The 22,368-nt window shown below is 41.7% G+C and overlaps 1 protein-coding gene across 2 annotated transcripts in view; it reads right to left on the bottom strand.

Moving 5' to 3' along the window:
* soga1 (suppressor of glucose, autophagy associated 1) overlaps positions 1 to 22,368 on the bottom strand; it is a 142,782-nt gene that overhangs the window by 23,773 nt on the left and 96,641 nt on the right. Inside the window, exons 6-15 of one of the 2 annotated variants that reach the window (XM_049582001.1) lie at positions 21,930 to 22,097; positions 20,507 to 20,660; positions 19,418 to 19,970; positions 18,712 to 19,012; positions 16,968 to 17,201; positions 13,070 to 13,204; positions 9,157 to 9,279; positions 8,762 to 8,992; positions 8,186 to 8,302; positions 7,930 to 8,097 (exon numbers count right to left, since the gene is read on the bottom strand). In XM_049582001.1, the coding sequence (XP_049437958.1) occupies positions 7,930 to 8,097; positions 8,186 to 8,302; positions 8,762 to 8,992; positions 9,157 to 9,279; positions 13,070 to 13,204; positions 16,968 to 17,201; positions 18,712 to 19,012; positions 19,418 to 19,970; positions 20,507 to 20,660; positions 21,930 to 22,097 (2,184 nt within the window). Of the gene's footprint in view, positions 1 to 7,929; positions 8,098 to 8,185; positions 8,303 to 8,761; positions 8,993 to 9,156; positions 9,280 to 13,069; positions 13,208 to 16,967; positions 17,202 to 18,711; positions 19,013 to 19,417; positions 19,971 to 20,506; positions 20,661 to 21,929; positions 22,098 to 22,368 lie in introns of both variants that reach the window. The other variant, XM_049582000.1, reaches the window with a different exon arrangement.

The raw sequence follows: 22,368 nt of genomic DNA on the forward strand, positions 1-22,368 counted from the left end.
ATTTTTCCTGAATCAACTACCATTGACACTACTTATTCCCAGCAGGTCAACACTTAATTCCCCAGATCTACTTTGTTTGAAGCAATCTGACAGCATCCAGAACAGAAATGCAACAACTTCCAACAAACTTGCTTTAACAAATAAGTTAATTTTTAAAGATATTTTTTTGGGCGGCTTTTTTTGTCTTTATTGAATAGGACAGATTTAGTGTGGTGGCGGAGAAGTTGGGTTGGAATCAAACCTGTGGCCACTGTGACAAGGACGCAGCCTTTGGTACATGGGGTGCCTTCTCTACCAGGTGAGCTAGTGGACACCCAAAAGAGGTACATATTTTACTTGGGATATTTTGTAAATTCAATATATTATTGGCATTACATTTGGTGAATATAATAGAATAGAATAGAAAGCTTTATTGTCATATTAAATAAAATGCCACTCCATTAGTGCTTTTAAAGACAGGTAAAACAAGACAACCAGCTAAACATGACATTAACACAGCTATATATTAGTTATGACAGCAAATGATAACATTAAATATCAAAATTTTAAAAGATCATTGTTTGTTTAGTGTTCTGTTGTTTAGTGTTTTGTTTGTTTAGTACATTTTGACTTGTTTAGGACTTGAAACTCAGAGTTAAAGACTTGGGATTTGCCTTGGGACTTAAAGCCACAGTGTGTAGGAATTTCTCCCATCTAACGTTGAAATCATATATTGTATTCAAACAGATGGCGCACTCTAGCGCCTCACTGTTTCAAACACGTATTGCAACAACTGTAGCCGCTTTGTACCAAAAAGCTATGATAACACTGATGAAACCATGTCATCCGATACTGCATGGAGTACTCATTCAGGCTCTTACACAAACACATGCGACCCGAGTTGACAAACTCCCTCCTCACCATGCTGGCTGTGTTTACAATGTAGGGCTGTTGGGGCGGATGTAAATTGAAACAAACCAATCACGTCTTGTCCTTTGACAACTGACAAGTGGCTCAACCTCACACACCTCATCCCTCTCCTCGCATTACTGCACCGCTAACAGCTGTTAGTGGCCAGTGGCACTACTGCCACATAACAAAGTCCCACTCTTTGAGCATAATACAGGATCATGTATTATGCAGCATCACGGGAGACGGAATCCTCATCGCCAAGAAAGTGCAAAAGGGAATCAAAAAGGCAGCGTGACCGGCGAATTAAAAAAACAAGGGTCAGCATTGGGGTTGCCTTTCCCAGGTGGAGAGAGCTGCTGAAGGAGAAAGGTAATACAATCACACAATAGTACAATACAATAGTACACCAGTGATGACATATTTATGAATGCAGACATCAATTTTTGCCAATAAACAACTGAAAATGTTACACAATGTCCCTTTAAGTGCAAAGATTTTTTGTGACTTGGTCCCACCTTTGCTGAAATGTGATTTGCTGTTTGTCTGCTTGAGAAGTGTTGACCCTTAGCCGCCATAATAACAACTATATAAATAACATTGAATCAGATCATTTTAAAAAGAGATACTATGAATTATGATGACAAAAATAGTCAGGTATGTGGAATTAACCATACATGTGCAGGTGCTAAAACAACCTAAAGAATGCTACACACATCACTTTTAAGAGGATTCACTTGTTTTGTGACAGAGATTTGTTACTAACTTTAACATTAAAGTAATTTTTGTTCATAATTAACTAAAATCAATGGTTTTAATAACAAGATATGGAGAAAGGAGGAGTCTGGATGAACACTTTATATAGATACTTCTCTGTAGTAGACTGTTAAGATAAATGATCTGATAACAATCACTTATGTTTATGCAAACAATACCACTGTTTAGTGCAATAGTGGCTCACAGGGCAGGGCATTATATGCTATTGTGGGCAGCACATCATTTGCCTGCAGCACATTTTTACCGCAACGCAACAGCTCATTTGATTTTATCTGTTTATGTTATCAGTACCTCATACCAGCTGTTAATTCTAGGGCAACCACAACAGTCCTGAGAGACAAAATGTGTGCCAGGTTTATAAATAAAAACACAGCCCAGATATTATATAATGCATACAGATGTTAAATATAGCAATGTAACTAGCTGATTGTGTTGCAGCTCCGTATTTAAAACTGAAGCTCTGGAGTCCTGTCTCAACCACAATCTTGCTTTTTTCTGTCAGTGGCTCTTAATAAATGATTTCTAGTATGTGTAAACAAACTCTAAAAAAATACCCAGAACATTTAGCCCACAGAATATTAATATTATTTTGCTAATCAGAGATTTCTTAATTTACCTCTGACTTTCTCAGGTGGGGATCTCACATGAGGACTCAAATGCTGATTTATTTTGACAGCATGTACACACCAATGAGAAACAGATTCACAGCTGATTTTAAGGTGGAGAAAAAGGCTGCTGGTTAAAAAAAATCATTCATTCAGAGCACATCAATGATTGAGAGTCTGAGCCGGGGATTGTCTGCACACGGTTCTCAACGTGGAGGTGGCTGAGCTAACAGTGCTAACAGTGCTGACAATGGCAACAGTGCTGGCAAGATGATGGCATAAACCTGGGGAGGAACTGCTGGTAAGTGCTGTATGAGTGCAGTACAGAGCAGCAGTGATTAGCTAGGCAGTGGAACACACACAAGGACTCCTGTGCACTAACATGCACATGGGCTGAACCATATACCACAACAAAGAACAGAGCAGCTCGGTTTACAAAACACACAGAGGGAGCGTGGCTTCATTTCAGGATGCCGTTCTCCACTATATCTTTATATAGCACATGGTCAATTCCTGCTATATTAAGGAAGCAGTGCCTAAGATTTAAGGCAAATCAATGGCGTCTAGTGGTGAGGATTGCAGATTGCAACCAGCTCAGACTTCTCCAGGTTAGGATTCCTTCGGTGTTCATCATTCAGGAGGTTTTTAATGGGAACTGAAATCTGCAGAGGTCTCTTCTTCTCAAAACAATCGGACCAGGCAATTAAAACTGGTAAAATCACTGCAAGCAGTCTATGTTACACATCACAGAAGACAGTTGCAAATGTATGTGTTGCACATTTGCGTCTCTGTTGTCTGAAAACACAAATAATCATTGTTTTTCCCAGCCGGCTCCTTTATCATCATCCTCCCGTCATGAGCGAAATGGATTCAGCAGATGTGATGAGCAAGCAATCAGAACTTCCAGCTGCTCACAACAGGTGTTTGTAACATGTCCCACAGTCACAATGGATGACTGATTAAGGGCAAAAAAAGCAGGCAGTGTTGTACAGCATGCATTCAAGGCTTTGGAAATCATTTGTACTTCACTGATGGCGTTTGTTTATCAGGCTGAGCAGCGGAGAGAATTTCCTGTCAAGCGACGTGACAGGTAGGACAGTGTTTGAAATTGATTTGACTTGTTTGACAAAGCAACAGCTGGAGGAGCCGCTGCACACTGCCAGGACGCCTGGCACCGATGTGGTTTGGTGGGCTGGTGAATATCCACACACACACACACACACACACACACTCAGGGCAAACTGATGGCATACTTTACAGTGTGCACTGTTGGCAGAGAAGTGATTGGATCCAGCTGTGGCATCTAGGCCAGGGTAACACACCCATACCCACACACACACACACACACTTTATAGGGCAGAAAAGAGATTAATGGCATTAAGGTGTTGCACAGATGTTAACGTTTCTGTTCTAATTTAACAAAATTTGTGATAAAGTGCAACATAAAAAATGAAATTCATATTTGCGTGTGCGTCCACATCCAGCATGTTTGCACAGCTTGATATGATTAATGGGTTTCACGCAGAATGAATCGCAGCCAGTTGATTCGATTCTTTGATTAAGCCACAGAGGTTCGTCCGCAAATTTAATCTCATAAAAACCTGCTGCTACGTCACATTTAGAGAAAAGCAGAGCATCTTATCTCTTTGTAACGCCGCTCGCATTTCCCATTGGCTGCCAAGAGATGCTGCCAAACCAAACAGAAGACAAATGGTCTCGCACCGCAGCGCGAGGGCAGAATCTCTCTGATCATGACGGTGATTAATGACTTGTGTCAGTGTGTGAGTGTCTGTATTTGTGTGTGTGTGTGTGTTTTTGGGTTTCGGTGTTGGTGTGGACCAAAACACATTCTTCATATTGAGGGCATTTACTACTTTACAAAGGTCCATTTCAGTTTTAGAGGCACTTTACTGATTTTCAACAAATGAACTGTGGTAAACTGCCCTCCATCTTGTCAGCACCCAGGTCTCCCTGCTGTAAGATGCGTCACACTGCCGTTTTCCGCTGGCTCTAGGACTGTGTGGCTCGAACTACACACCGCCACCACACAAAGGGTATAAAAGTGGATCGAGAGAGACAGACGCCCTTCTCTCACTCTCTCAAAGTCAGACCAAACAGATTAAATGGTAAAACCAGGCAGTGCTGATCAAATGAAAACCAAGATTGTGTTACTGTATTACCTATTTCTCACCTTTAGTTTGAAGAAAGGTATTCACACATCCAACTGTCTCAGATGCAGCTGCATTGGACAATATCACTTGAGTCCTTGAACAGAAAATCCCGCACCCTGCACTTGCTCAGCTTCACAATTTATTAGTAAATCTAACATTTTGATCATCCTGGACTTTCGTCGAGAGTGTTAAACACCATAATGGTGTTCAACACTCTCGGCGATGAACTAACTCGCGTTAGGTTCGGTACAGAGACGCCACAGAGACACCGTCATGGCGCGCTTGGTTTCCGAGCACCTATTTTTCAGGGAGTTCAACTTCTGGAACGCAGCAGTGTGCAATGCATGTCGTGATGAGGAACAACCAATCACAGCTGGCAGATATCTTTCCCTTCTTCTGTAAATATCAGTTTGTGATAAATATGGAAAAGTTGATCATTTTTGTGCAGAGTTGCCAGACCTTTTCATCTGTCCCACAGACCACATTCCCACAAATGATAAGCCTACACACAAACAGCGCCTGGAAGAAGAACAGCTCCTGACTCAGGATTTCAGGTAAATCGGCTACGACACAATGCGTGTTAAGATTGTTTAGCAACCTCAGATGTAACCTGCCGCTGTGCTCTTAAAAGCTGGCTCACAAAAGGCACAAAAGCAGCACCAAGCGCTTGACCTTGTGTTTTCCAGGCGGCTAAAGACGTGGCATGTGTACAACCCCTTACGCCACCCACCAGCATGAGCGTGTATTTGTTGTAGGTTTTCTGCCTCTTGAGCTAAAGCAAATGCCACAGTTCTTTTCCTCTGTTTTCTCTGGTCATATAGCACCAATTTCAAAAGCATTTGTGTCTTTCTACTGCATAGACAGCCTTGTTTTATGAAAAGACAGTCTTTCCTGTAGATTAGAATTAGCATTAGCATTAGGCTAAAGGAATCAGATTCTGGTTAGGGATTAAAGACATATCTATATACATTAACCTACTGAAAAACTATCACATTGCATTGAACAATTTCTCTTTAACATTCCATATAATTTCATGCTTGGTCCTTCTCTAAATGTTTCTTGACTTATATATGCATTTAATTATGCATTTAATCTCTAATCGTTTCTGGTGTACCTGATATGTAATACCTTTGTGACTGGTTGTTGCAGCCTGTGGCTGTAATATAAAAATGCTGCCAAACGTATCATTTGTTTAATGTTTATCACTCATCTCTGACTGAACTGTACCTGCTTTTGTGATCAAGTTTGTGCTCAAAGTGTGCAGCACTTGAAAGGAAATTAGATTTCATGCTCTTGTGCACCTGTATTACAGTTATGTAAGTAGATTATGTGTTTATGATTAAGTATAATTTACTTTCCGTCTACCTCAGTCAGTGACTTCCTTTATTTTCCAGACAGCCTTTTAACAAACTCAGTGGAACAGGAGTTAATTTGTTGTATTCAGTAAATGAAGGAAAACAAGAGACACAAAAAGGCCTTTTTGGTGCTGCATTGCATTCTGGTATATTCCCTGGATCTTCTTTTAGACTGCTTTAACAGTTTGCAACTTTTAGACTCAATTTTGGCAGCTGGAAATGTCGCAACACAATGCTACAGTGTCATCCTTCCCTCCTTTTTACCTCCTACAAAGGTTAAACTAAGGTGAGGTTGCTGTGGATGGCGTAATTTGCTTTCATGGTTTAGCAGGTTTTTAAGTCATGTTGTAAGAACTTAATGTTGAAATAAAAAAAAAACATGTTTTTGCAAACAGACATGCTCCAGCCTGTGTTAATGCTGCTCGTGCTGTTTCTGTTAGGGACAAAGGTAGACCTGCAGGTTTGGTCCTGCCCCAAAATCTACAGTAAGCTCACATTTTGTGGAAAAAAAAACTGCATTTATGACAGATGTCTCACAACAACAGATAGTAGAATGATTAATACTCTGGGAACAAAGGTAAAAACACATGAAAAGGCTTTTTTTTAATTGCCAAACTTTAACAGGCCTCTCTGTGTCTTCCCTCTTTCTTTTATCTCCCTCTCTTCTCTCTCTCTCTCTGTCTCAATTACCGGGCGGTAGCACACAGGCTGTGTTCTATCTCAGAGGCTGTTAATTAACACTGACACAATTACTGCCTCTGCTGCTGTTATGAAACACACAGGGAGACAATGAGAGAGGAGAGGAGGATAATACATTAAAAAGCATTACTCACAGACTACAGACAGACAGGGAAGGAGGGAGGGGATGGCAGGCTCTGATGGACAAATAAGCCACTTGACAGTTTGAGAAGCAAAAATTGACCACCTAGGATGTCATCGATTTCAAGAACCACTTGTCAACATTTTATTTGCCTCTTCAGACCAGGAACACCCCAAATAATTCTCTTTTCATCTGTCTGTATCCTTACAGGTCTACTGTAACTGCCCGGTCTGCTGGATTCACAAGTGGCTTGTTTATTTTGTCAGACTTGGTGGTTGTAACATCAGCAAACTTTTCTGTAGTCCATGAGCAATGTGCTCCTGCGCTGATTTATTGAGGATCTCCCCCCACTCCATTGATTTTTCTTCTTGTCCTGAATTTGTTCCACTCTGCTAAACCTTCCCAACATCTGAGTATCTGATCTTTTTTAAATGCCAAGACACAAAACTGCAGAGCAACTAAAGGAAACTGGATCATCCTATTCCCTTAATGGACAACACAGAGGTTGTAGAATATAAAATCAAAGCAGCAGTGTTATGTACATTGTTGCATCAGACCCTCCATCTCATTACACCAATTCAAGTTTGTGTCTCTTAATGGACTGCACTGTGGTTCACTCTGAATGGAGCAAAGGGCTGAGGCCAAGTTTTGTTTTACTGAGTAACACTAAAAAGCATGTTGATTGGTCTCAAGTTATATATTATGTATCACTACTGCCTTTAACAGCTGTGTTTCAAATAGGAAGTGTTCCTCTACAACATTAATTTTCATGACTAAATAAGCACAATTAAGAAAAAGACTGTTCTATTTTTTTAAGAGTTCAACACTCATCAGCTCTGCTTAGCTGCTTCATCATCACAGCAGTGTGGGTGGAGTTTAACCAGAGTTGATTGATAATGGCTTGGCAACATGAATCCCAGTGCAGAGAAACATGTGACATCACTTTTATTCCAGAGTTGTGACGCACGATCAATTTGAAGACAGTTTCCTTGAAATGGTGTGAAACAGTGTGCAACGTGCCTTGAGGTACGTTTTCTCTTGTATGGTGGGCGTGTCAGAGTTGCACCCAATCAGCAGTGATGTGTATATAGACCAAATTCTAGCAGCTCTTTACTTATTACACATACAATTTTTGTTTTTATTTTACACTTGCTTTGGCTGTGTGACATATTTCCTGTGCCAATAAATCCCATTTGAATTGTGATATAATGGAAACTTTTCTATCACCGGCAGAAGATATTGTGATTACGTAGGAGCCCATTACTCATACTTAAATTACTTTTCCTGTCTAAACTTATAGAAACACTTCCTACCTGCGTAATGAGGCTCTTTAATTCGGTCCTCTCCACCTCCCATGATGCCTTGGCCTTTGCAAACTGCTGGGTGAGTTCTTGGGAACCTTGTCGCTCCTGTCGCAGCTCTCCACTCAGATCCTGCAGCGCCACCTTCAGGTCTGCCAAGGTGCTGCTCACGGCGCTAGACTGCGGGGGAAGATATGCATTTAACACTGTGAGTATGTGGGCGTATGTGTGTGTGTGTGTGTGGGTGGGTGTGTGTTACTCTACCAACCTTGATAGTGGGGCTGAGTGGCTGTTCGTCTGCAGCAGCCCTCTTGTCAGTCTGGTGGGCGGGGCTTGTCAGGTTCTCCTCCTCCAGCAGCAGGTAGAGGTCCTTCAGACTGTTCATCTAAGGAACCAATCACAGAGCAGGATCACCTGTCAATTATTTATCATGGCCTCTAATATTATGTAACACACACTTAGAGGTGATCTCCTACAGTAGGACAATTTTATGATTTTTCCTTTTTTTTCTAAAATGTCCATTCAGATACAAAATCCAAAATTTAGCACAATACAATACATTTGTCATTTGTTTTCTGCACCACATTCAACCACAAAACATGTTTCTTAATGTTTTCACTGGTACAAAACCTGAGGTTACATCACTCTTACATTTCTGAGGACAAATGGAGATATCCTGTGAGGCTTTGAAGACAATGGAGTATTGATTTTTAGATACACAGCCTAGCTGCAAAAATAAATAAATATCTTGTTCAAAATGAGGATATGCTGTATGTCAACAGTGTGGACAGTCAGCTATTGACTCTGCCAGAAGAAAAGCTTTTTTCTTTCCATCCCCTCCTACCTCCAAGATGTCTTTCCACTCTGTGTCCTTCCTGCAGCCCAGCCTCCACTGTTTGAGGAAGCAGCGCAGTTTGAGGCTGAGCAGTAGCAGGGCCTGTTTGAGGTGCTGAGACTCCTGGACCAGCAGAGTCCTCTCCTGGCTCCATAACTTCTGCTGAAGCCGAGCCTGGAGGCCCAGACTCTGCAACTGGAAGTCCCGACGGAGCAGAGCCTTCTGGTGCTCGTCCTGGAGCTGAGAGGGGAGGATGGTTTGAGACAGAACAATAAGAAGGGGCTTTCATTGTTTTTCAAGACTTAAGACACCAAGATACATCAGCACTTTAGTGGGTTCTTCTGCACAATTCTCTATAAACTGGTGTTTCAGTGTGTCTGTCAGTGTTTAGTGCTGAGACTGACCTGTGTGAGTTTAAGATTGGTTTCTCTCTGAGCCTGCCTCTCCTTCTCCAGCTCTCCCTGAGTGCCAAGAGCCGACTCCTCTGCTTCAGACAGCCGAACCTGGAGGTCACTGAACTGGATGCACTGGAAGACAGAAAGAGGAAGATGAGGACAGGATGAGTAGGGGAAAAAAATAGGAAGGGAGGAGGGTGGAGTGAAAGAAAAAATAAGAATAAATGGAGGGAGAGAAAGAAGTAAAGGAGCAGTAGATAGGGAAAAATCGGTGAGTAGGAAAAAAGGAGAGAAGCAGGGAGAGATTAAAGAAAAGAATAAGATGTAATGGGAGGAGAAGTGGTGACGGGAGGGGGAGTTAGAGGGATGTAAAAAAGGGAGGAACAGTCAAGTGTGAGAAGCACGTAACATGGCAGTTTTGTGCTAGAACACCCTTTAAATCACACCTTGGCTGTGGCACACTACTGTATGCACACACACACACACACACACACACACACACACACCTCATCTCACACACTCCCCCATGCCTCATTTGGCTGCTGAGTGAGTGCAATCCATCGACCCACCACTGTACCATTAATGTCCTCTTTCACCCTCCACTGGGCTCAGCCTCTGCCCTCCATCACCCTCCACCCTGAGCACCACCCGGGCCGCTCACAGCCTCCACCGCCAGCCTGAAAAACGACTCTGACCTCTGTTCCAGTATGACTCACTGTTGTGAAAAAGCAGCAGCTGCTCATGCAATGTGTGCAAAATCATTAAAAACTGTGGCAACACAAAAGCAAACGTGTGAAGACTGAGTGTATTTAAATACACTAATAACACCACTTTGATGATACAGTGTAAGAATGACTTAGACTCATCTGTCTTTAATTCTCTTTAAGATATTTAACAAAAAAACAAGTGTTTGTGAGTTTAAATGTGACTATTCCAATGCCAGAAAAGTTACAAATACTTTCTTACGGTGTAAATAAGGCAGGGTCACCCACCATAAATCAATAGTTCGATAGTTTAGGAGACTTGCTTTTAGCTGAGACACGATTCCACTCTTATGTTTGTACAATAAGTTTGGAGCTAGAGACTTTGTCCTAAGCTCAAAATTACGCTGAACAGCATCTCTTAAGATCACTAATTGACATGTCTCTTTTAATTTGCAGACAAACTGAAATGTAAAATCTTAGAGTTGTGGTTTCACTATTTCTTGGCAACCAGCAGCTGGACAGAGTGACGACTAGATTCCAACAAGTTACTGCGGCCAAAGAGAAATGGTTACAGCACGCAATTCCCCATAAAACCACAACTCTGGATTTGCCGGTCGGTGTGTTTTTGAATTCTGAACAGAGCCAGGCAAGCTGTTTCTCCCTGCTTCCAGCCTTTATGCTTATCTACTCCTGCCTCTCGCTACATATTGAACGGACAGATTTAAGAGTGAAATCAATCTTTTCATTTAACTCTCTGCAAAACAAACAAACAAACAAAAAAAAAAAACAACAATTTGATTTACCGCCTTGCAGTTGTATGATACCATGAAGCACTCAAGTTTCACTTACAGATTACATCCATGTCTGTGAAAGCACTGATGCTTCACACACACATCTCCACCGGCAGCACAAAAGATCTATACAATCAGCACAGTTTCAAGATTAGAGTCACCAACTCGAATCTGACCAAAGTCTCCCCTTCTGTTTCTAAATGATGGTGTTGAATAATGGCCAGAAAAGTATTTTTATTGAACATTATAGTGTCACAATGAAGCTGACCTTTGACCTTCTGGATATAAAATATCATCACTTCATGCTTTTATTCTATTAGATTTTTTTGTGAAGTGTTGTCATAATTAGCACATGAATTCTTTAGTTATGGCCAAATACATGTTTTGTGAGGTCACAGTGACCTTGACCTTTGACCACCAAATTATAATCAGTTTATTCTGAGTCCAATTGGAGGTTTGAGCCAAATTTGAGAAAACTTCACAAGAATGAGACATACGCAAGGTCACAGTAAATTTTGACATTTAACTACCAAATTGTGATCAATGAATCCTTGACTCAAAGTGGATGTTTCTGCCAAATTTGAAAAAGTTCCCTCAAGGTGTTCTTGAGGTAATATGTTAATGGGACTGAGAAGGATGCAAGGTCACACTGACCTTGACCTTTGACTATCAAAATCATATCAGTTAATCGTTCAGTCCAAGTGGACGTTTGTGCCAAGTATGAAGAAATTCACTCAAGGCGTTCTTGAGATATTGCATTCACAAGAATGGGACGGACAGAAAACATAATGCCTCCGGCCACGGCTATGTCACCAGGAGGTATAAAACAAAACACACAGACAAAAAAACAACAACAAAGAACAAAACAAATAGCACATTGATCTGAATACTGAGTGTATGTAAACACTGGATGTGGGTGCTGCTGTGTCACTGCTACAAACAACTGTTCCTCTGTAATATATCTGACACTCTTGTTATCTTTCTCCTTCATTCTATTTCAGTCTCTCCCTCTTCCATTCATCCGCTCAGGATAAAGATGCAGACACACACACAGCCCTGGTTACCATGGAGACACGCCAGCAAAAGGTCAACCAAACAAAGGTCTTTTCTTCCCATCAATCCCACAGCTGACAGTGAAGTCACTGTTTATGTTTGTTTACAACAGTGTTGCTAGCATAAGTTCGCCACCACTGTACCACATCAGCAACTTCAAGCTACAATGTGTGTGTGTCTGTGTCTGTGCAAATATGCACATAAATGAGCTTTTAATTAACCTTTGCAGGGCTGTCTGTCTTCATGTGTTTGCTCAAGAACAAGTGATGTGAGTATACACAGCACATGTTTAATAGAGGCCCATCTTCACAGGCATAATGACAGTTTTTCTATCAGATTCAGTAATGCCAATAAACATTTAATATTACTAGTGGATGGTATGAGTTCATATTTGACCCAAGAAACAGAATTTTAAGCCTCCAATTCATAACACAAAGTCCACTTAACAACGTTTTTCCAGAGCTTTTACCCACATTTTAGATTTTCCTCAGCAGATGGAACTTATTCACTTGTCACTGAAATGGCTCAGTTGCCATTATTTAAACCATCTTTGAAGGCAGGAGGCAGGACTTAATCCAACATATACAAGCAATGAGCCATTATCATGTAACCAAAGTTCTCTCCCACTGAAGAAGATCGAGAAGTATGGCTGAAAACTTTGGAAAAAGCTAGTAGGTGGACCTTGAGTTAATTAGAAACATTTACTTTGACAAAAAAAAAGATGGACACCCCTGATTAGTGTCACCAGTTCAGTATCTGACCAAATGTCTTCCTTCTATTCCTGACTTAAGATGTGAATAGTGGCCGAATAAGTGTCTTAACAGAACATCATGATGTCATGGTGAAGTTGACCTTTAGCCCTTAGGAAATAAAATGTCATCAACTCATCAATTAGTGTATGAATTCTTGAGTTATGACCAAAAATGTGTGTTGTGAGGTCACAGTGACCTTGACCTTTGACCACCAAATTCTAATCAGTTCATCCAAGTGAATGTTTGTCCCAAGGTTGAAGAAATTCCTTCAAGGCGTTCACGAGATATCACGTCCATGAGAATTAGATGGACAAATAAACTGAAAACATAACGCCTACGGCCACGGCTGTCACCAGCGCGGAGGCATGAAATTATCAGTAACAGTCCCTTTTCACATTAACTGTCAGCTTCTTTAGTTACTTTATCATCTGGGACAGGCTTTAAAGGAGCACACAAGACCTTCTGTTTTTTTGCCCTGAAGGAATTTTTAGACTGTGACCAGCTAAAAGCTTTAGTGTTTGTCTGCCTGTGTCTGGAGAGACTGAGAAACTTCGGCTTCAGGCTCGAGCGTGTTAGTTTGTGCCTGTCATGATGTGAATGGTCGTGATTTTGAGCGACTCACCAGTGCATCATCTGCCTCCTTCTCTCCCTGTTCCAGCTGGCTGTCTTCCTGCTTTTGCGTCTCATTGCTGTCTGATTGGCTGTCCTCCTCAGTTTGACCTTTCATCTCCGGCTCTGATTGGTCCCTATAATCAGGCTGCTGCATGCATGCATGGGCAGGTTAATGAATAAAAAAAACCCAAACAAAAAAATCACAGAGGAGAGAGGGAGAGACAGGGGAGAAGGAGACGTGGAACAAAAACAAAAAGGAGGGGAGTGATAGAAATGAAAGAAAAACAAGACAAACAAACACAACAATAAGAATAAAAAACAATTCAACCAAAATGGCGTCCATCCGTGTGACAACATTGAGAATAATGAAAAACGAAAAAACAGAAACAGCTGAGTATGGCTCTCACAAGACGAAGAAAAGGATGTAGAGGAAAAAGAGCTTGGTCAAAGAGGAGAAGGAGAGAGTGGAGAAAAGAAAGAACAGGAGGATGGAGGGTAGAATGAACGGCTGAGGGGGGAGGAGAGGAAAAGGAAATGGAAGAGGACACAGAGTATTGGGAAGGAAGGAGAGACAGGGAAGAAACAGCAATTGGAGATAGAGGAGGGAAGAGAGAGGGAAAGAGGGAAGAAATAAGACCAGAAGGAGTAAGGCAGTTAGGATGAAAAGTCGGAGCGAAGGGGCGATGGGGCAACAAGGTGAAGGAGAGGAGAGAGAAACAAGTGCAGGTGGGGAAGCGAAGCAAGGAGAAAGGAGAGGAGCAGAGTGGGGACAAGGGAAGGAAAGGGATGTGAGGTGAGCAAGGAGGAGTCAGAGGAATTAGGGAGGCAGATAAGGAGATGACAAAGAGGTGGAAGCGTGAGGAGTTGGAGAAGGAAGGAAAGGAGGGGATGAAAGTGAAGTGCAGAAACCGACGGTTATGGTGCCCGTGCAGAGAGAAAGAGGGAAGGAGGAAGGGACGAAGGGAAGGGGACAGGGTCAGAGGAAAAGGAGGGAGAGATCGGAGGGGAGTTGGGACTCAGAATTGGCCTCTAATGGAGTCTAAACATTGAAATGTATTATGTTAAAACTTTGTATAATTTCATCACAGCCTCCTCCAGACAGGCAAATCAGATTAGGTCAGAATAGAAAACACAGACTTTTAAAAGAAACAAGTTTCTCTTGTTGTAAAGGCAGCACACCAAATTGCAAACACATCCCTCTTAAGTCAATTTTGTCCACTATTGAGTCTTGAACGTCTTCTTGTTTTTTTTTTCGAACACGGTAAAAGAATAACCAGTGTGGTGAGAAAATGATGGATTCTCATCAGAACTGAAGATGTTAAAAATAATGCTCCTGACAGTCAAGTATAAACTGAAAGTCTCTGCTGATTCCAATGTGCATTTATAACTGTGGGTCCTATACTGAATTTGGACCATTATAGAGTGGAAAATACAATAGATGCTCTGAGTAAATTATAAATCATTGACAGTCGACTCAGTGGTTTGAATGTCCCAGTGGACTGAAATGCGATTTATGAGTTAAGATTGTAAATCTGTTTAGACTGAGCTCATCTGTCTCATCTGCTGCTTTAAGAAACCTGTGTGGTGAACTCTTCAATCATAATCCCTGGCAGATACCTGCACCATTTTTTTCTTCTCATACAAACGATGGATTTTAATGACTGTCGTTATAGTGATGAAAGTATAGAGTCAGTTTTGAAGTTGTTTTCAAGTCTTGTGTTTCTATCAATGTCAGAACAACTTAAAAGTGTACTAAGCAGGATTTTCCTTAAAGAAATATGTATAGACCCCAACAAAAGAAATTCCTCTCATTAATCACTTATGATTGAGTGTGGTGGTGTCTGTACCTACAAAGACTCTGCACTCTGCCTTTGACTTCTCATTTTCTTCTTATTTTGCTATCTTTGGGACTTTTCTGGGCATGTAGCTCCAAGAAAATAACACTGTTTAGGTGAGGTCGGGGCTTTAAAAAAAGGATAGGGACTAGGTGCAAGACTGTGAGCAGCATGCATCCAAAAAGTAGCTATGAAAATCGCAGACACGTCGCAGAAAAACGCAAATGCAGCGAGGCAAAAAGCCAAGCAGACACAGCTTGTTCTAAAACAAGACTGAATCTGGGATTGGCTTTCACTTTCAATTTCACTGCGAACACCAAGGTAGAGGATAGGGATGAAGACTAACTCAGAGTTGGCCTGTTTTCTGTTGGACAGGTAGGTGCTGGCGGTTAGCTCAGTTAGCTAGCTTGCTATATTGGCTTCTCCATTACAACAATTGTAATGTTCCATACAATGATTACAGTAGCTTGCAGTGTAAATACAAGCCATGACCTGATATAAAGTTGGAGGACATGACAAGTCCTTAAAAGTAAAGCCAAAAAATCTTGATCAACCCCTGGTGGTCGGCTTCAGTTCAGGTCATAAACCTCGCCCCCTCCATGTTAGCAGATGGGACATGGGCCAAAATAAAACTCAAAGTACACTTCAAGTAATTTTTTTTTAAGCGTTAATTTTTTTCCTGATAAGTTTGGCTTTAATTAGTTATTTGATGGTATAAAAAGAGGGTTTGATGTCATGATTGACAGCTATGTGCACCAATCGGTGTGCTAAGGATTAATGGCGGTGCCTGCGATTGGTTGTATGGGTGTGTGGGCGGGAACTTGAAATCGCGGAAAAGACTACTGCACAGACTGGCTCGAAATGATGTCACCAGTGCAAGATGGCTGCAGCCATATTTGGGACATTTTGGCTTAATTTTTGTAAGAGGGGCTGAGGAGTTAACCTTATTAAAGGATTTTTTCCTTATCCACTGTGAGGGTCTAAGGACAGAGGGATGTCGTATGCTGCGAAGCCCTCTGAGGCAAACTGTGATACCTGATATTGGGCTTTATAAATAAAATTGAATCGAATTGTATTGAATTGAATTGAATTGATTTGAATTGAATGTTGTGTTTACAAACAATAACCAACAATCCCTGCATAATATGCATCTACTAGCAGCTAAACACTGGTCTTACACCTTCTAGATTTTTAAACAAAATATTCAAATGAAAACTGTGTCAGATAGCGCTTTTAGTCTATGTTTATAGTTAATTATTTGCTAGTCAGCTACACTGCATGATGCTACAGAATTCACCTCACTGAATCTTACTCGGGACTGTACGATACAATCAATCCTGCCAGCCTCTATCATGACGCCACACTCAGTTACACCATAAATGTGTGCAAATCGGTGCAAATAAATAAATCTTTAGATATAAGCAATATTGTTCAACCACACTAGATGTAAACCCAGACTGTATGTTGAATTGGTTTTATGATATGCTGATGAAAATATATATATAAATAAATGATGCTTCATGTGCTCTTAATAACCCCACTATGTCCATGCATACAAACAGGCTCCATTTGAGGCCTAAAGCAACATCGAAATACCAGGTTAGGAGGTGATTTAACAGCATGCAGAGGTTATGGGTGGCATCGCGTGGAGAGGTTTACACTGGCAGCTCAAATCTGAATTCATCTTATCAATACATATAGCAATGGCTGGTTTATGTTCATAGTCTTACATTTATGTTTGCCATTTAAGGGCTATTTGTCCATTTACAGCCATGTTGGAAGCATCTCAGTTAACACATCAGCGCATCAGATTTGAGCATGCTGTGTAAATCCATCCTCCACTGTGAGGAGAAACTAAAGCAGCGTGTTAAGATGAGACTGGGAGTGTTATTCAGCCAAACTAATGATTAGGCACTGGACCAAAGACAAAACTGAAGAACAGAAAAACAAACCAGTGACAACAGAAAATAAAAACTCAACAAAGGCAAAAGTTTAAAAAAAAGAGACTGATAATAAATGAAAGAGACAGAGTGACAAGGAGTGAGAGGGAGGAGGGTGTCTCTTGTCTTGTACCTTCTCCGCGGCAGTGTTCAGTCCATTCTGCTCGTCTCCAGAGCATGGGAGGGAGGTGCAGGGTGAGGGCAGAGGAGATGCTCCTTCCACCTGAGGGTCCCTCGCACCTGCTGGAGGTTTACCCAGGTTGTCGACCCGCTCCACAAAGGCCTGTAGCTGTGTGTGTAGGGCCTGGAGCCTGCTGGTCAGAGCACCAACTAGAGGCCGGTCCGCCAGGTCAGACAGCTCTGAAATCTGGGCATCAAAGAAATCACAGACTTTATAATACTGTTAGTCATTATTAGCTGTGTGAGGGAACAGCTTGAGCTGATGAATGATAGGTTGTGGTAGCTGAACAATCACTGCAAGAAAAAGTGTCAAAGCAGAAAGATTAAACAACTGTCACTGAGGCTGTGTTCTTCACTCCTGTAGTTTCTCTTCCTTCAGTTGAACCAAAGAAATAAAGTGATCCGATGTTGCCATTTAAATGTTGTTAAATTGGGGATTATTGTGACTCAAGGGAAAATACACCGAGGCTTAGAAAGGTAGCTGATTCATTGAACAGCTCTGGTCACTTCTCTCCTTGAATCATCAGAAAATCTGAACAGTTTCTTCCGGTGACTAATATTAAGTCATGCTGCTCTTGAAGAGCTTAATTCATCTTATTTAAAGATCCCCTACACTCAAAAATGTGTTTCTGTTCTTTCTATGTCTCCTAAAATATCTGACGCTCTGTACAAAGTTTGTCAGTAGAGAGGTGTTTTCACATTCCTCTACTGAAGGGGGCGATGTCTATTTACTTCCCTAAAATCTGATAAGTATGTCACTAATACGAAAGCCATTTGCTGTCTAATATGGAAACACATATTGACAGGGGGAACAGACTTCGCACAACACCGGTAAGAAACCCGAAGCCTCCAGCCCAGAGTGGACTTCTCAGGACAGGGATCAGAGTTAGCATCGTGAGAGTCTTGACAGCAAACTTTTTAGAGTGTGCAGTATTTGGATCTAAACTGGACCAATGTGAACACACTGTAACATCGTAGCAGATAATAGTGTATGTTTCACAGCCACTGCTGCCAGTTAGCCTACAAGGTTACAAACAACATAAACAAATAAAAGATGCTAACTACACCTACCTTTCTGATACGTCTGCTAGTCGCCAATTTTGGTGCACAACAGACTCCTTATCCGAGTCTAGGGCCGAACTAAGGCTCAAACATGCATGGCTAAATCTCTCCAATGTTCACTTTAACTCCAGCTCCGGCCATCTTAATGCACACTGCTCTTTCACCGGTCAAGCTAGCACTGGAGACAGCGAAAGCGAAGCCTACTGCAAGCGGCAGTGGTGCGTTGTGCAGAGGGCAAATCCAGAATTTTTCATTGAAAAAGAAAGAGCAGATCTGCTTCCGGCCCCTTTTCAGAGTTTCTTTTTGACTTTTTACGTAGGAAAACAATGTTAAACTAAACATTAATCATGCAGAGTATAAATCTGAGTCTGGAGGGGACTTTAACATATCTATTTTCTCTATATGGCACTGGACTATAGCTATCATCAATCACAACAAAGGCTATTTTAGAGACAAACAATAATTACTCTATGAATCAGATGCTGTTTTAATACATACATTGCAAAGTTTTAGTAAGAAAATTATGAGAAAATGATTAAAGAGCCACAGGGTTATCTATTCAGCTTTCATGAACATCCTGAAAAAGCTGACTCTTTCGAAATGCAAAGGCTTCATCTACCACAGAGGACATGTACCTGGCTGTGAGGCTGAGGTTTCTCCAGGTCACACGGCTCTGCTGCCTCATTGCTGCAGACCTTGTGATAGATGGATGGGGAGGAGGAGAGGCAGTTAGACTCGGGGGAGGTCAGGAGCTGTATCGCCGTGGAAACCAAGCGAGCCTGGTCCCTCATGGCCAGCAAGGCATCATGGTCCTTCTGCCCCAGGTACCCTGGGAGTGAGGTTGGTGCGTCAGCGTTGTCCTCGATCTTCTTTTTCCGCTCCTTTATCTCCAGGGCGTCAGTCTCACCCCCTACTGGCTCTTTGCGGTGAGGCGGGCTGAGGGAAAAACAGAGGAAGTACAGTCAGGACTTCTCATGCCTGGTAGCTTAAAAGTCGAGACTGAAAGTTCATTGTTCACCTTTAGGTGCTCAGAAAAATGAAAATTCAAACATCTGTGATTCCATGATAACTGGGTGAACTCTGCTGGAGATGATCAAAAGTTCACAGAGAGCTACAAAATGGTAGCTGTGGTGTGATTTATTTTTTGTCACCCTCTGTTTCCAAGGTCAAGAATTATCATTCTCAGTCTAACATAACTGTGGGTTCTTCTAATCTCTTATCAAGCCTGTGCATATCTGGAGAAAATCTGGATTTTCAAGCAATTTTGGTCAGACATTCACATTGTAAAAACCCAGTTTCACCCAAAAAAATGTTATAAGGGAAACTAAAAACTTGGAATACCTTGGGAGACACTCAGCTGAGTCTCCAGCCTCTGCGTCAGTCTCCAGAGCCAGTCGTAGTGAGGAAGAAGAGGAGGAGGAAGGCGAATGGTAGGAGGCCAGATCGCAGCGCTGCAGGTTGGACAGGAGCACTCGGTTCTCGTACTGCAGCTTCTTCACCTTCCCGCTCAGTTCTCCAATCTGAAGCCTGGCCAGTCTGAGCTCCTCCTCCTGGGCTGGGGCGTCTGTGCTGATAAGCACCGCCCCTTCCTGTATAGTGTGCACTGGGCTGTCGTTGAGCAGGCCGTCCGTTAGCGACACCAGTGAATTGGACGACAGCGTGGATGTCGGCGGCGGGAGGTCAGATTTATAGCGGTTAATCTCATTCATCAGAAGTTTGTTCTGTTCCTCCATCTCGATGAGAGACCTCCTCAGTAGCTCCGCCTCCTCTTCTACAAACTGGAGGTGTCTCTGGAGCTCCATGACGTTTTCAGATGAGGCCCCTCCCCCGAGTACCATGGCTCCTCCTCCTAAGCCAAGACCACCACCAACACCAGTAAGCTCCTGAGGACCATCTATAGAAACAATGAAAGGTCAAAAAATTGAGAAAGCAACAGAGGAACAGACTAAAATGTATGAAATATAAATGTCCAAAACATGTCTGAAACGAGGGGAGCAAATATGATCTTAAAGGAACAGTTCAACATTTTGGGAAATATATTTTCTTGCTAAGATTGATAACTTTCAGTGTATTATTTTTGTGTCAGATAGTTGTGTGAACACACTTTACATTACTTTTTATTTTACTTTAACTCAGAAATTGATAAATTAATTATAAGCTAGCTAGTTAGCCTAACTTACCCTTAAAGTTCAAACTAGTTATACAAGTGTTTGGCATTTAAGGTAAGCATTGCCGATCTTCTAACACCAAGAATACCATGGACGATAATTAATGAAAAAAAAAATAGTTCCAGCCACATTTTACACCTTTTCCAATTTGCTAATTATACCTGTAGATTCAAGATTATTTCCGTCTCCAGAGGAGCTCACGCCTCTGATAAATGAATTATGGAAATGTATAATTGACTGATTAGGTGAGATTAAAAACTACCTTGTGGTCCCTTCATGTCGTCCATCTCAGCTCGCAGCCCCCTGTTCTCCACCTCCAGCTCCACAATGCGTCGACTCAGCAGGTTGGCCTCCTCCTCCACCAGCTTTAGGTGGACTCTGATCTCTGCCTCACGGGTATGGGGGGAGTCAGCAACCTGAGGGGGAGTCATATAAAAAGACATAAGGAGAGGAGAACCAGTTCCTTACTCACCTCCCACCTGGTCATTCACACACTTTAAAATTAAGTGCTGACCTTTGAGACCCACATAGACCCATATTTGTCTTTTTTTGGCGGGGACAGGAGACCTTTAGGGGGAGATAACAGATCAACGGCATGTGCCACAAAGAAGTGGTTTACATTATCTGAAAGCTGGGAACCTGACGATTAATTTGAGATGCAGCTCAGTGCTGTGTGTCACACTTTTCTAGTTATAACTCTTCAATAAATATTTTGTTTTGATTAGGCGCCTCATTAAATTTTACAGGGTTAGAGTGTAGCTTAGATTATGCATTATGATGGAGGTATATGGCGGCCATTCCCATGCTTATTTCTGTCTCATAAGTTGTTACAGCAATTTTTGAGTTGATACCATTTGTTACACAGTTTGGGTGCTAAATTCAAGTATGTTAAACCACATGAGAATTGAAAAAAATGGTCAATGCTCACTTTGGAGCATTATTTTGCCCCCTTCCTGAGAAGCTAGCAGAACATGGTTGGTACCACGGTAGGACAGGAAAGACAGGAATGTCGGCTGGGATAGCCTGCAATGCGGCGGGACTCACAGGGTTGACACTGTTATTTAAGTGCTTGTAAGTATTTTTTAAACCAATTTTTTCCACCATGATGCAAAGGACAAACTGTCATGTTAATAACACTTTCAATAGTAATGACAATGTTTTCAGAATTACCAGTCCTGGACATTTAAATCCTCAACACACAAGTGACAACTACTGAGTCCGTCTGTTGTTTTCAGCTTTAGCCAGTGAGATGGCTCAAAAGAGTTGGATTTAATGAGTTCTGCAGAGTGTTTTGGCTGTTTCTAAAACAATACAAATGCACCTCTGTAGAGTTTTCCCAGGCGTTTTTGGCATTTGGGTTTTATATGGGTACAAAGGGAGGGAATATTTTCAAACCACGACCACTATAATAGCCTGTTTTGCAGCTCTCAGACAAACATTAAGAGGTTCAGAGTTAAATGGTAAGAAAAGATGGAAACTTGGGTTTTTTAATTTCCTTAAGGTGTTGTCAGAAAACACTTCTGTATCACGCCTCTAAAGGTGAAATCAAAATCCTCCTCCTTCTCCCAACTCTTCCAGTGTGTGGCAGCTTTTTATTCTCCAGACAGTAATCTCTGCTTTATGACTAATGACAAAGTAAAATCTGACAAACTTCCTTGTCAGATTTTACCATCCTCCATCCTCACCTCCTCTACGGTGAGCGAGGCGTTGACGTCTCCATACAGCGACCTGTATTTGGCCAGCTCCTCCTTCATGGCCTCGCTGTCCTTCACCAGCTTGGTCAGCTTCTTGCACATCAGGGCTGATTCCTCTTTGGCAAAGTGGAGCTGACACTTCAGGTCTGAACTGTCCTCCTGCAGTGACGGGACGGAAAGAGAGGAGAGCACTGAAGTGACGTCGATACAAAAACTGCTGTATCACAGAGAGTCTGACATGACGCACACATATCTGTTATCATGCAATGTAGAATTCCTGTTTTAGGCCTGTAACAATTGATTAAATGATCAATTAATGCTAAATTAACTGAGAGACATTGTAGTAATTGATTTGTCTTTTTAAAGTTATTGATTAAATTGAAAAGCCAAACATTTGTATGTTCCAGTTTCTATCAATTTTATTACTTGT

This window comes from Epinephelus fuscoguttatus, linkage group LG7 (assembly GCF_011397635.1).
Source record: "Epinephelus fuscoguttatus linkage group LG7, E.fuscoguttatus.final_Chr_v1".
Taxonomy (NCBI): Eukaryota; Metazoa; Chordata; class Actinopteri; order Perciformes; family Serranidae; genus Epinephelus; species Epinephelus fuscoguttatus.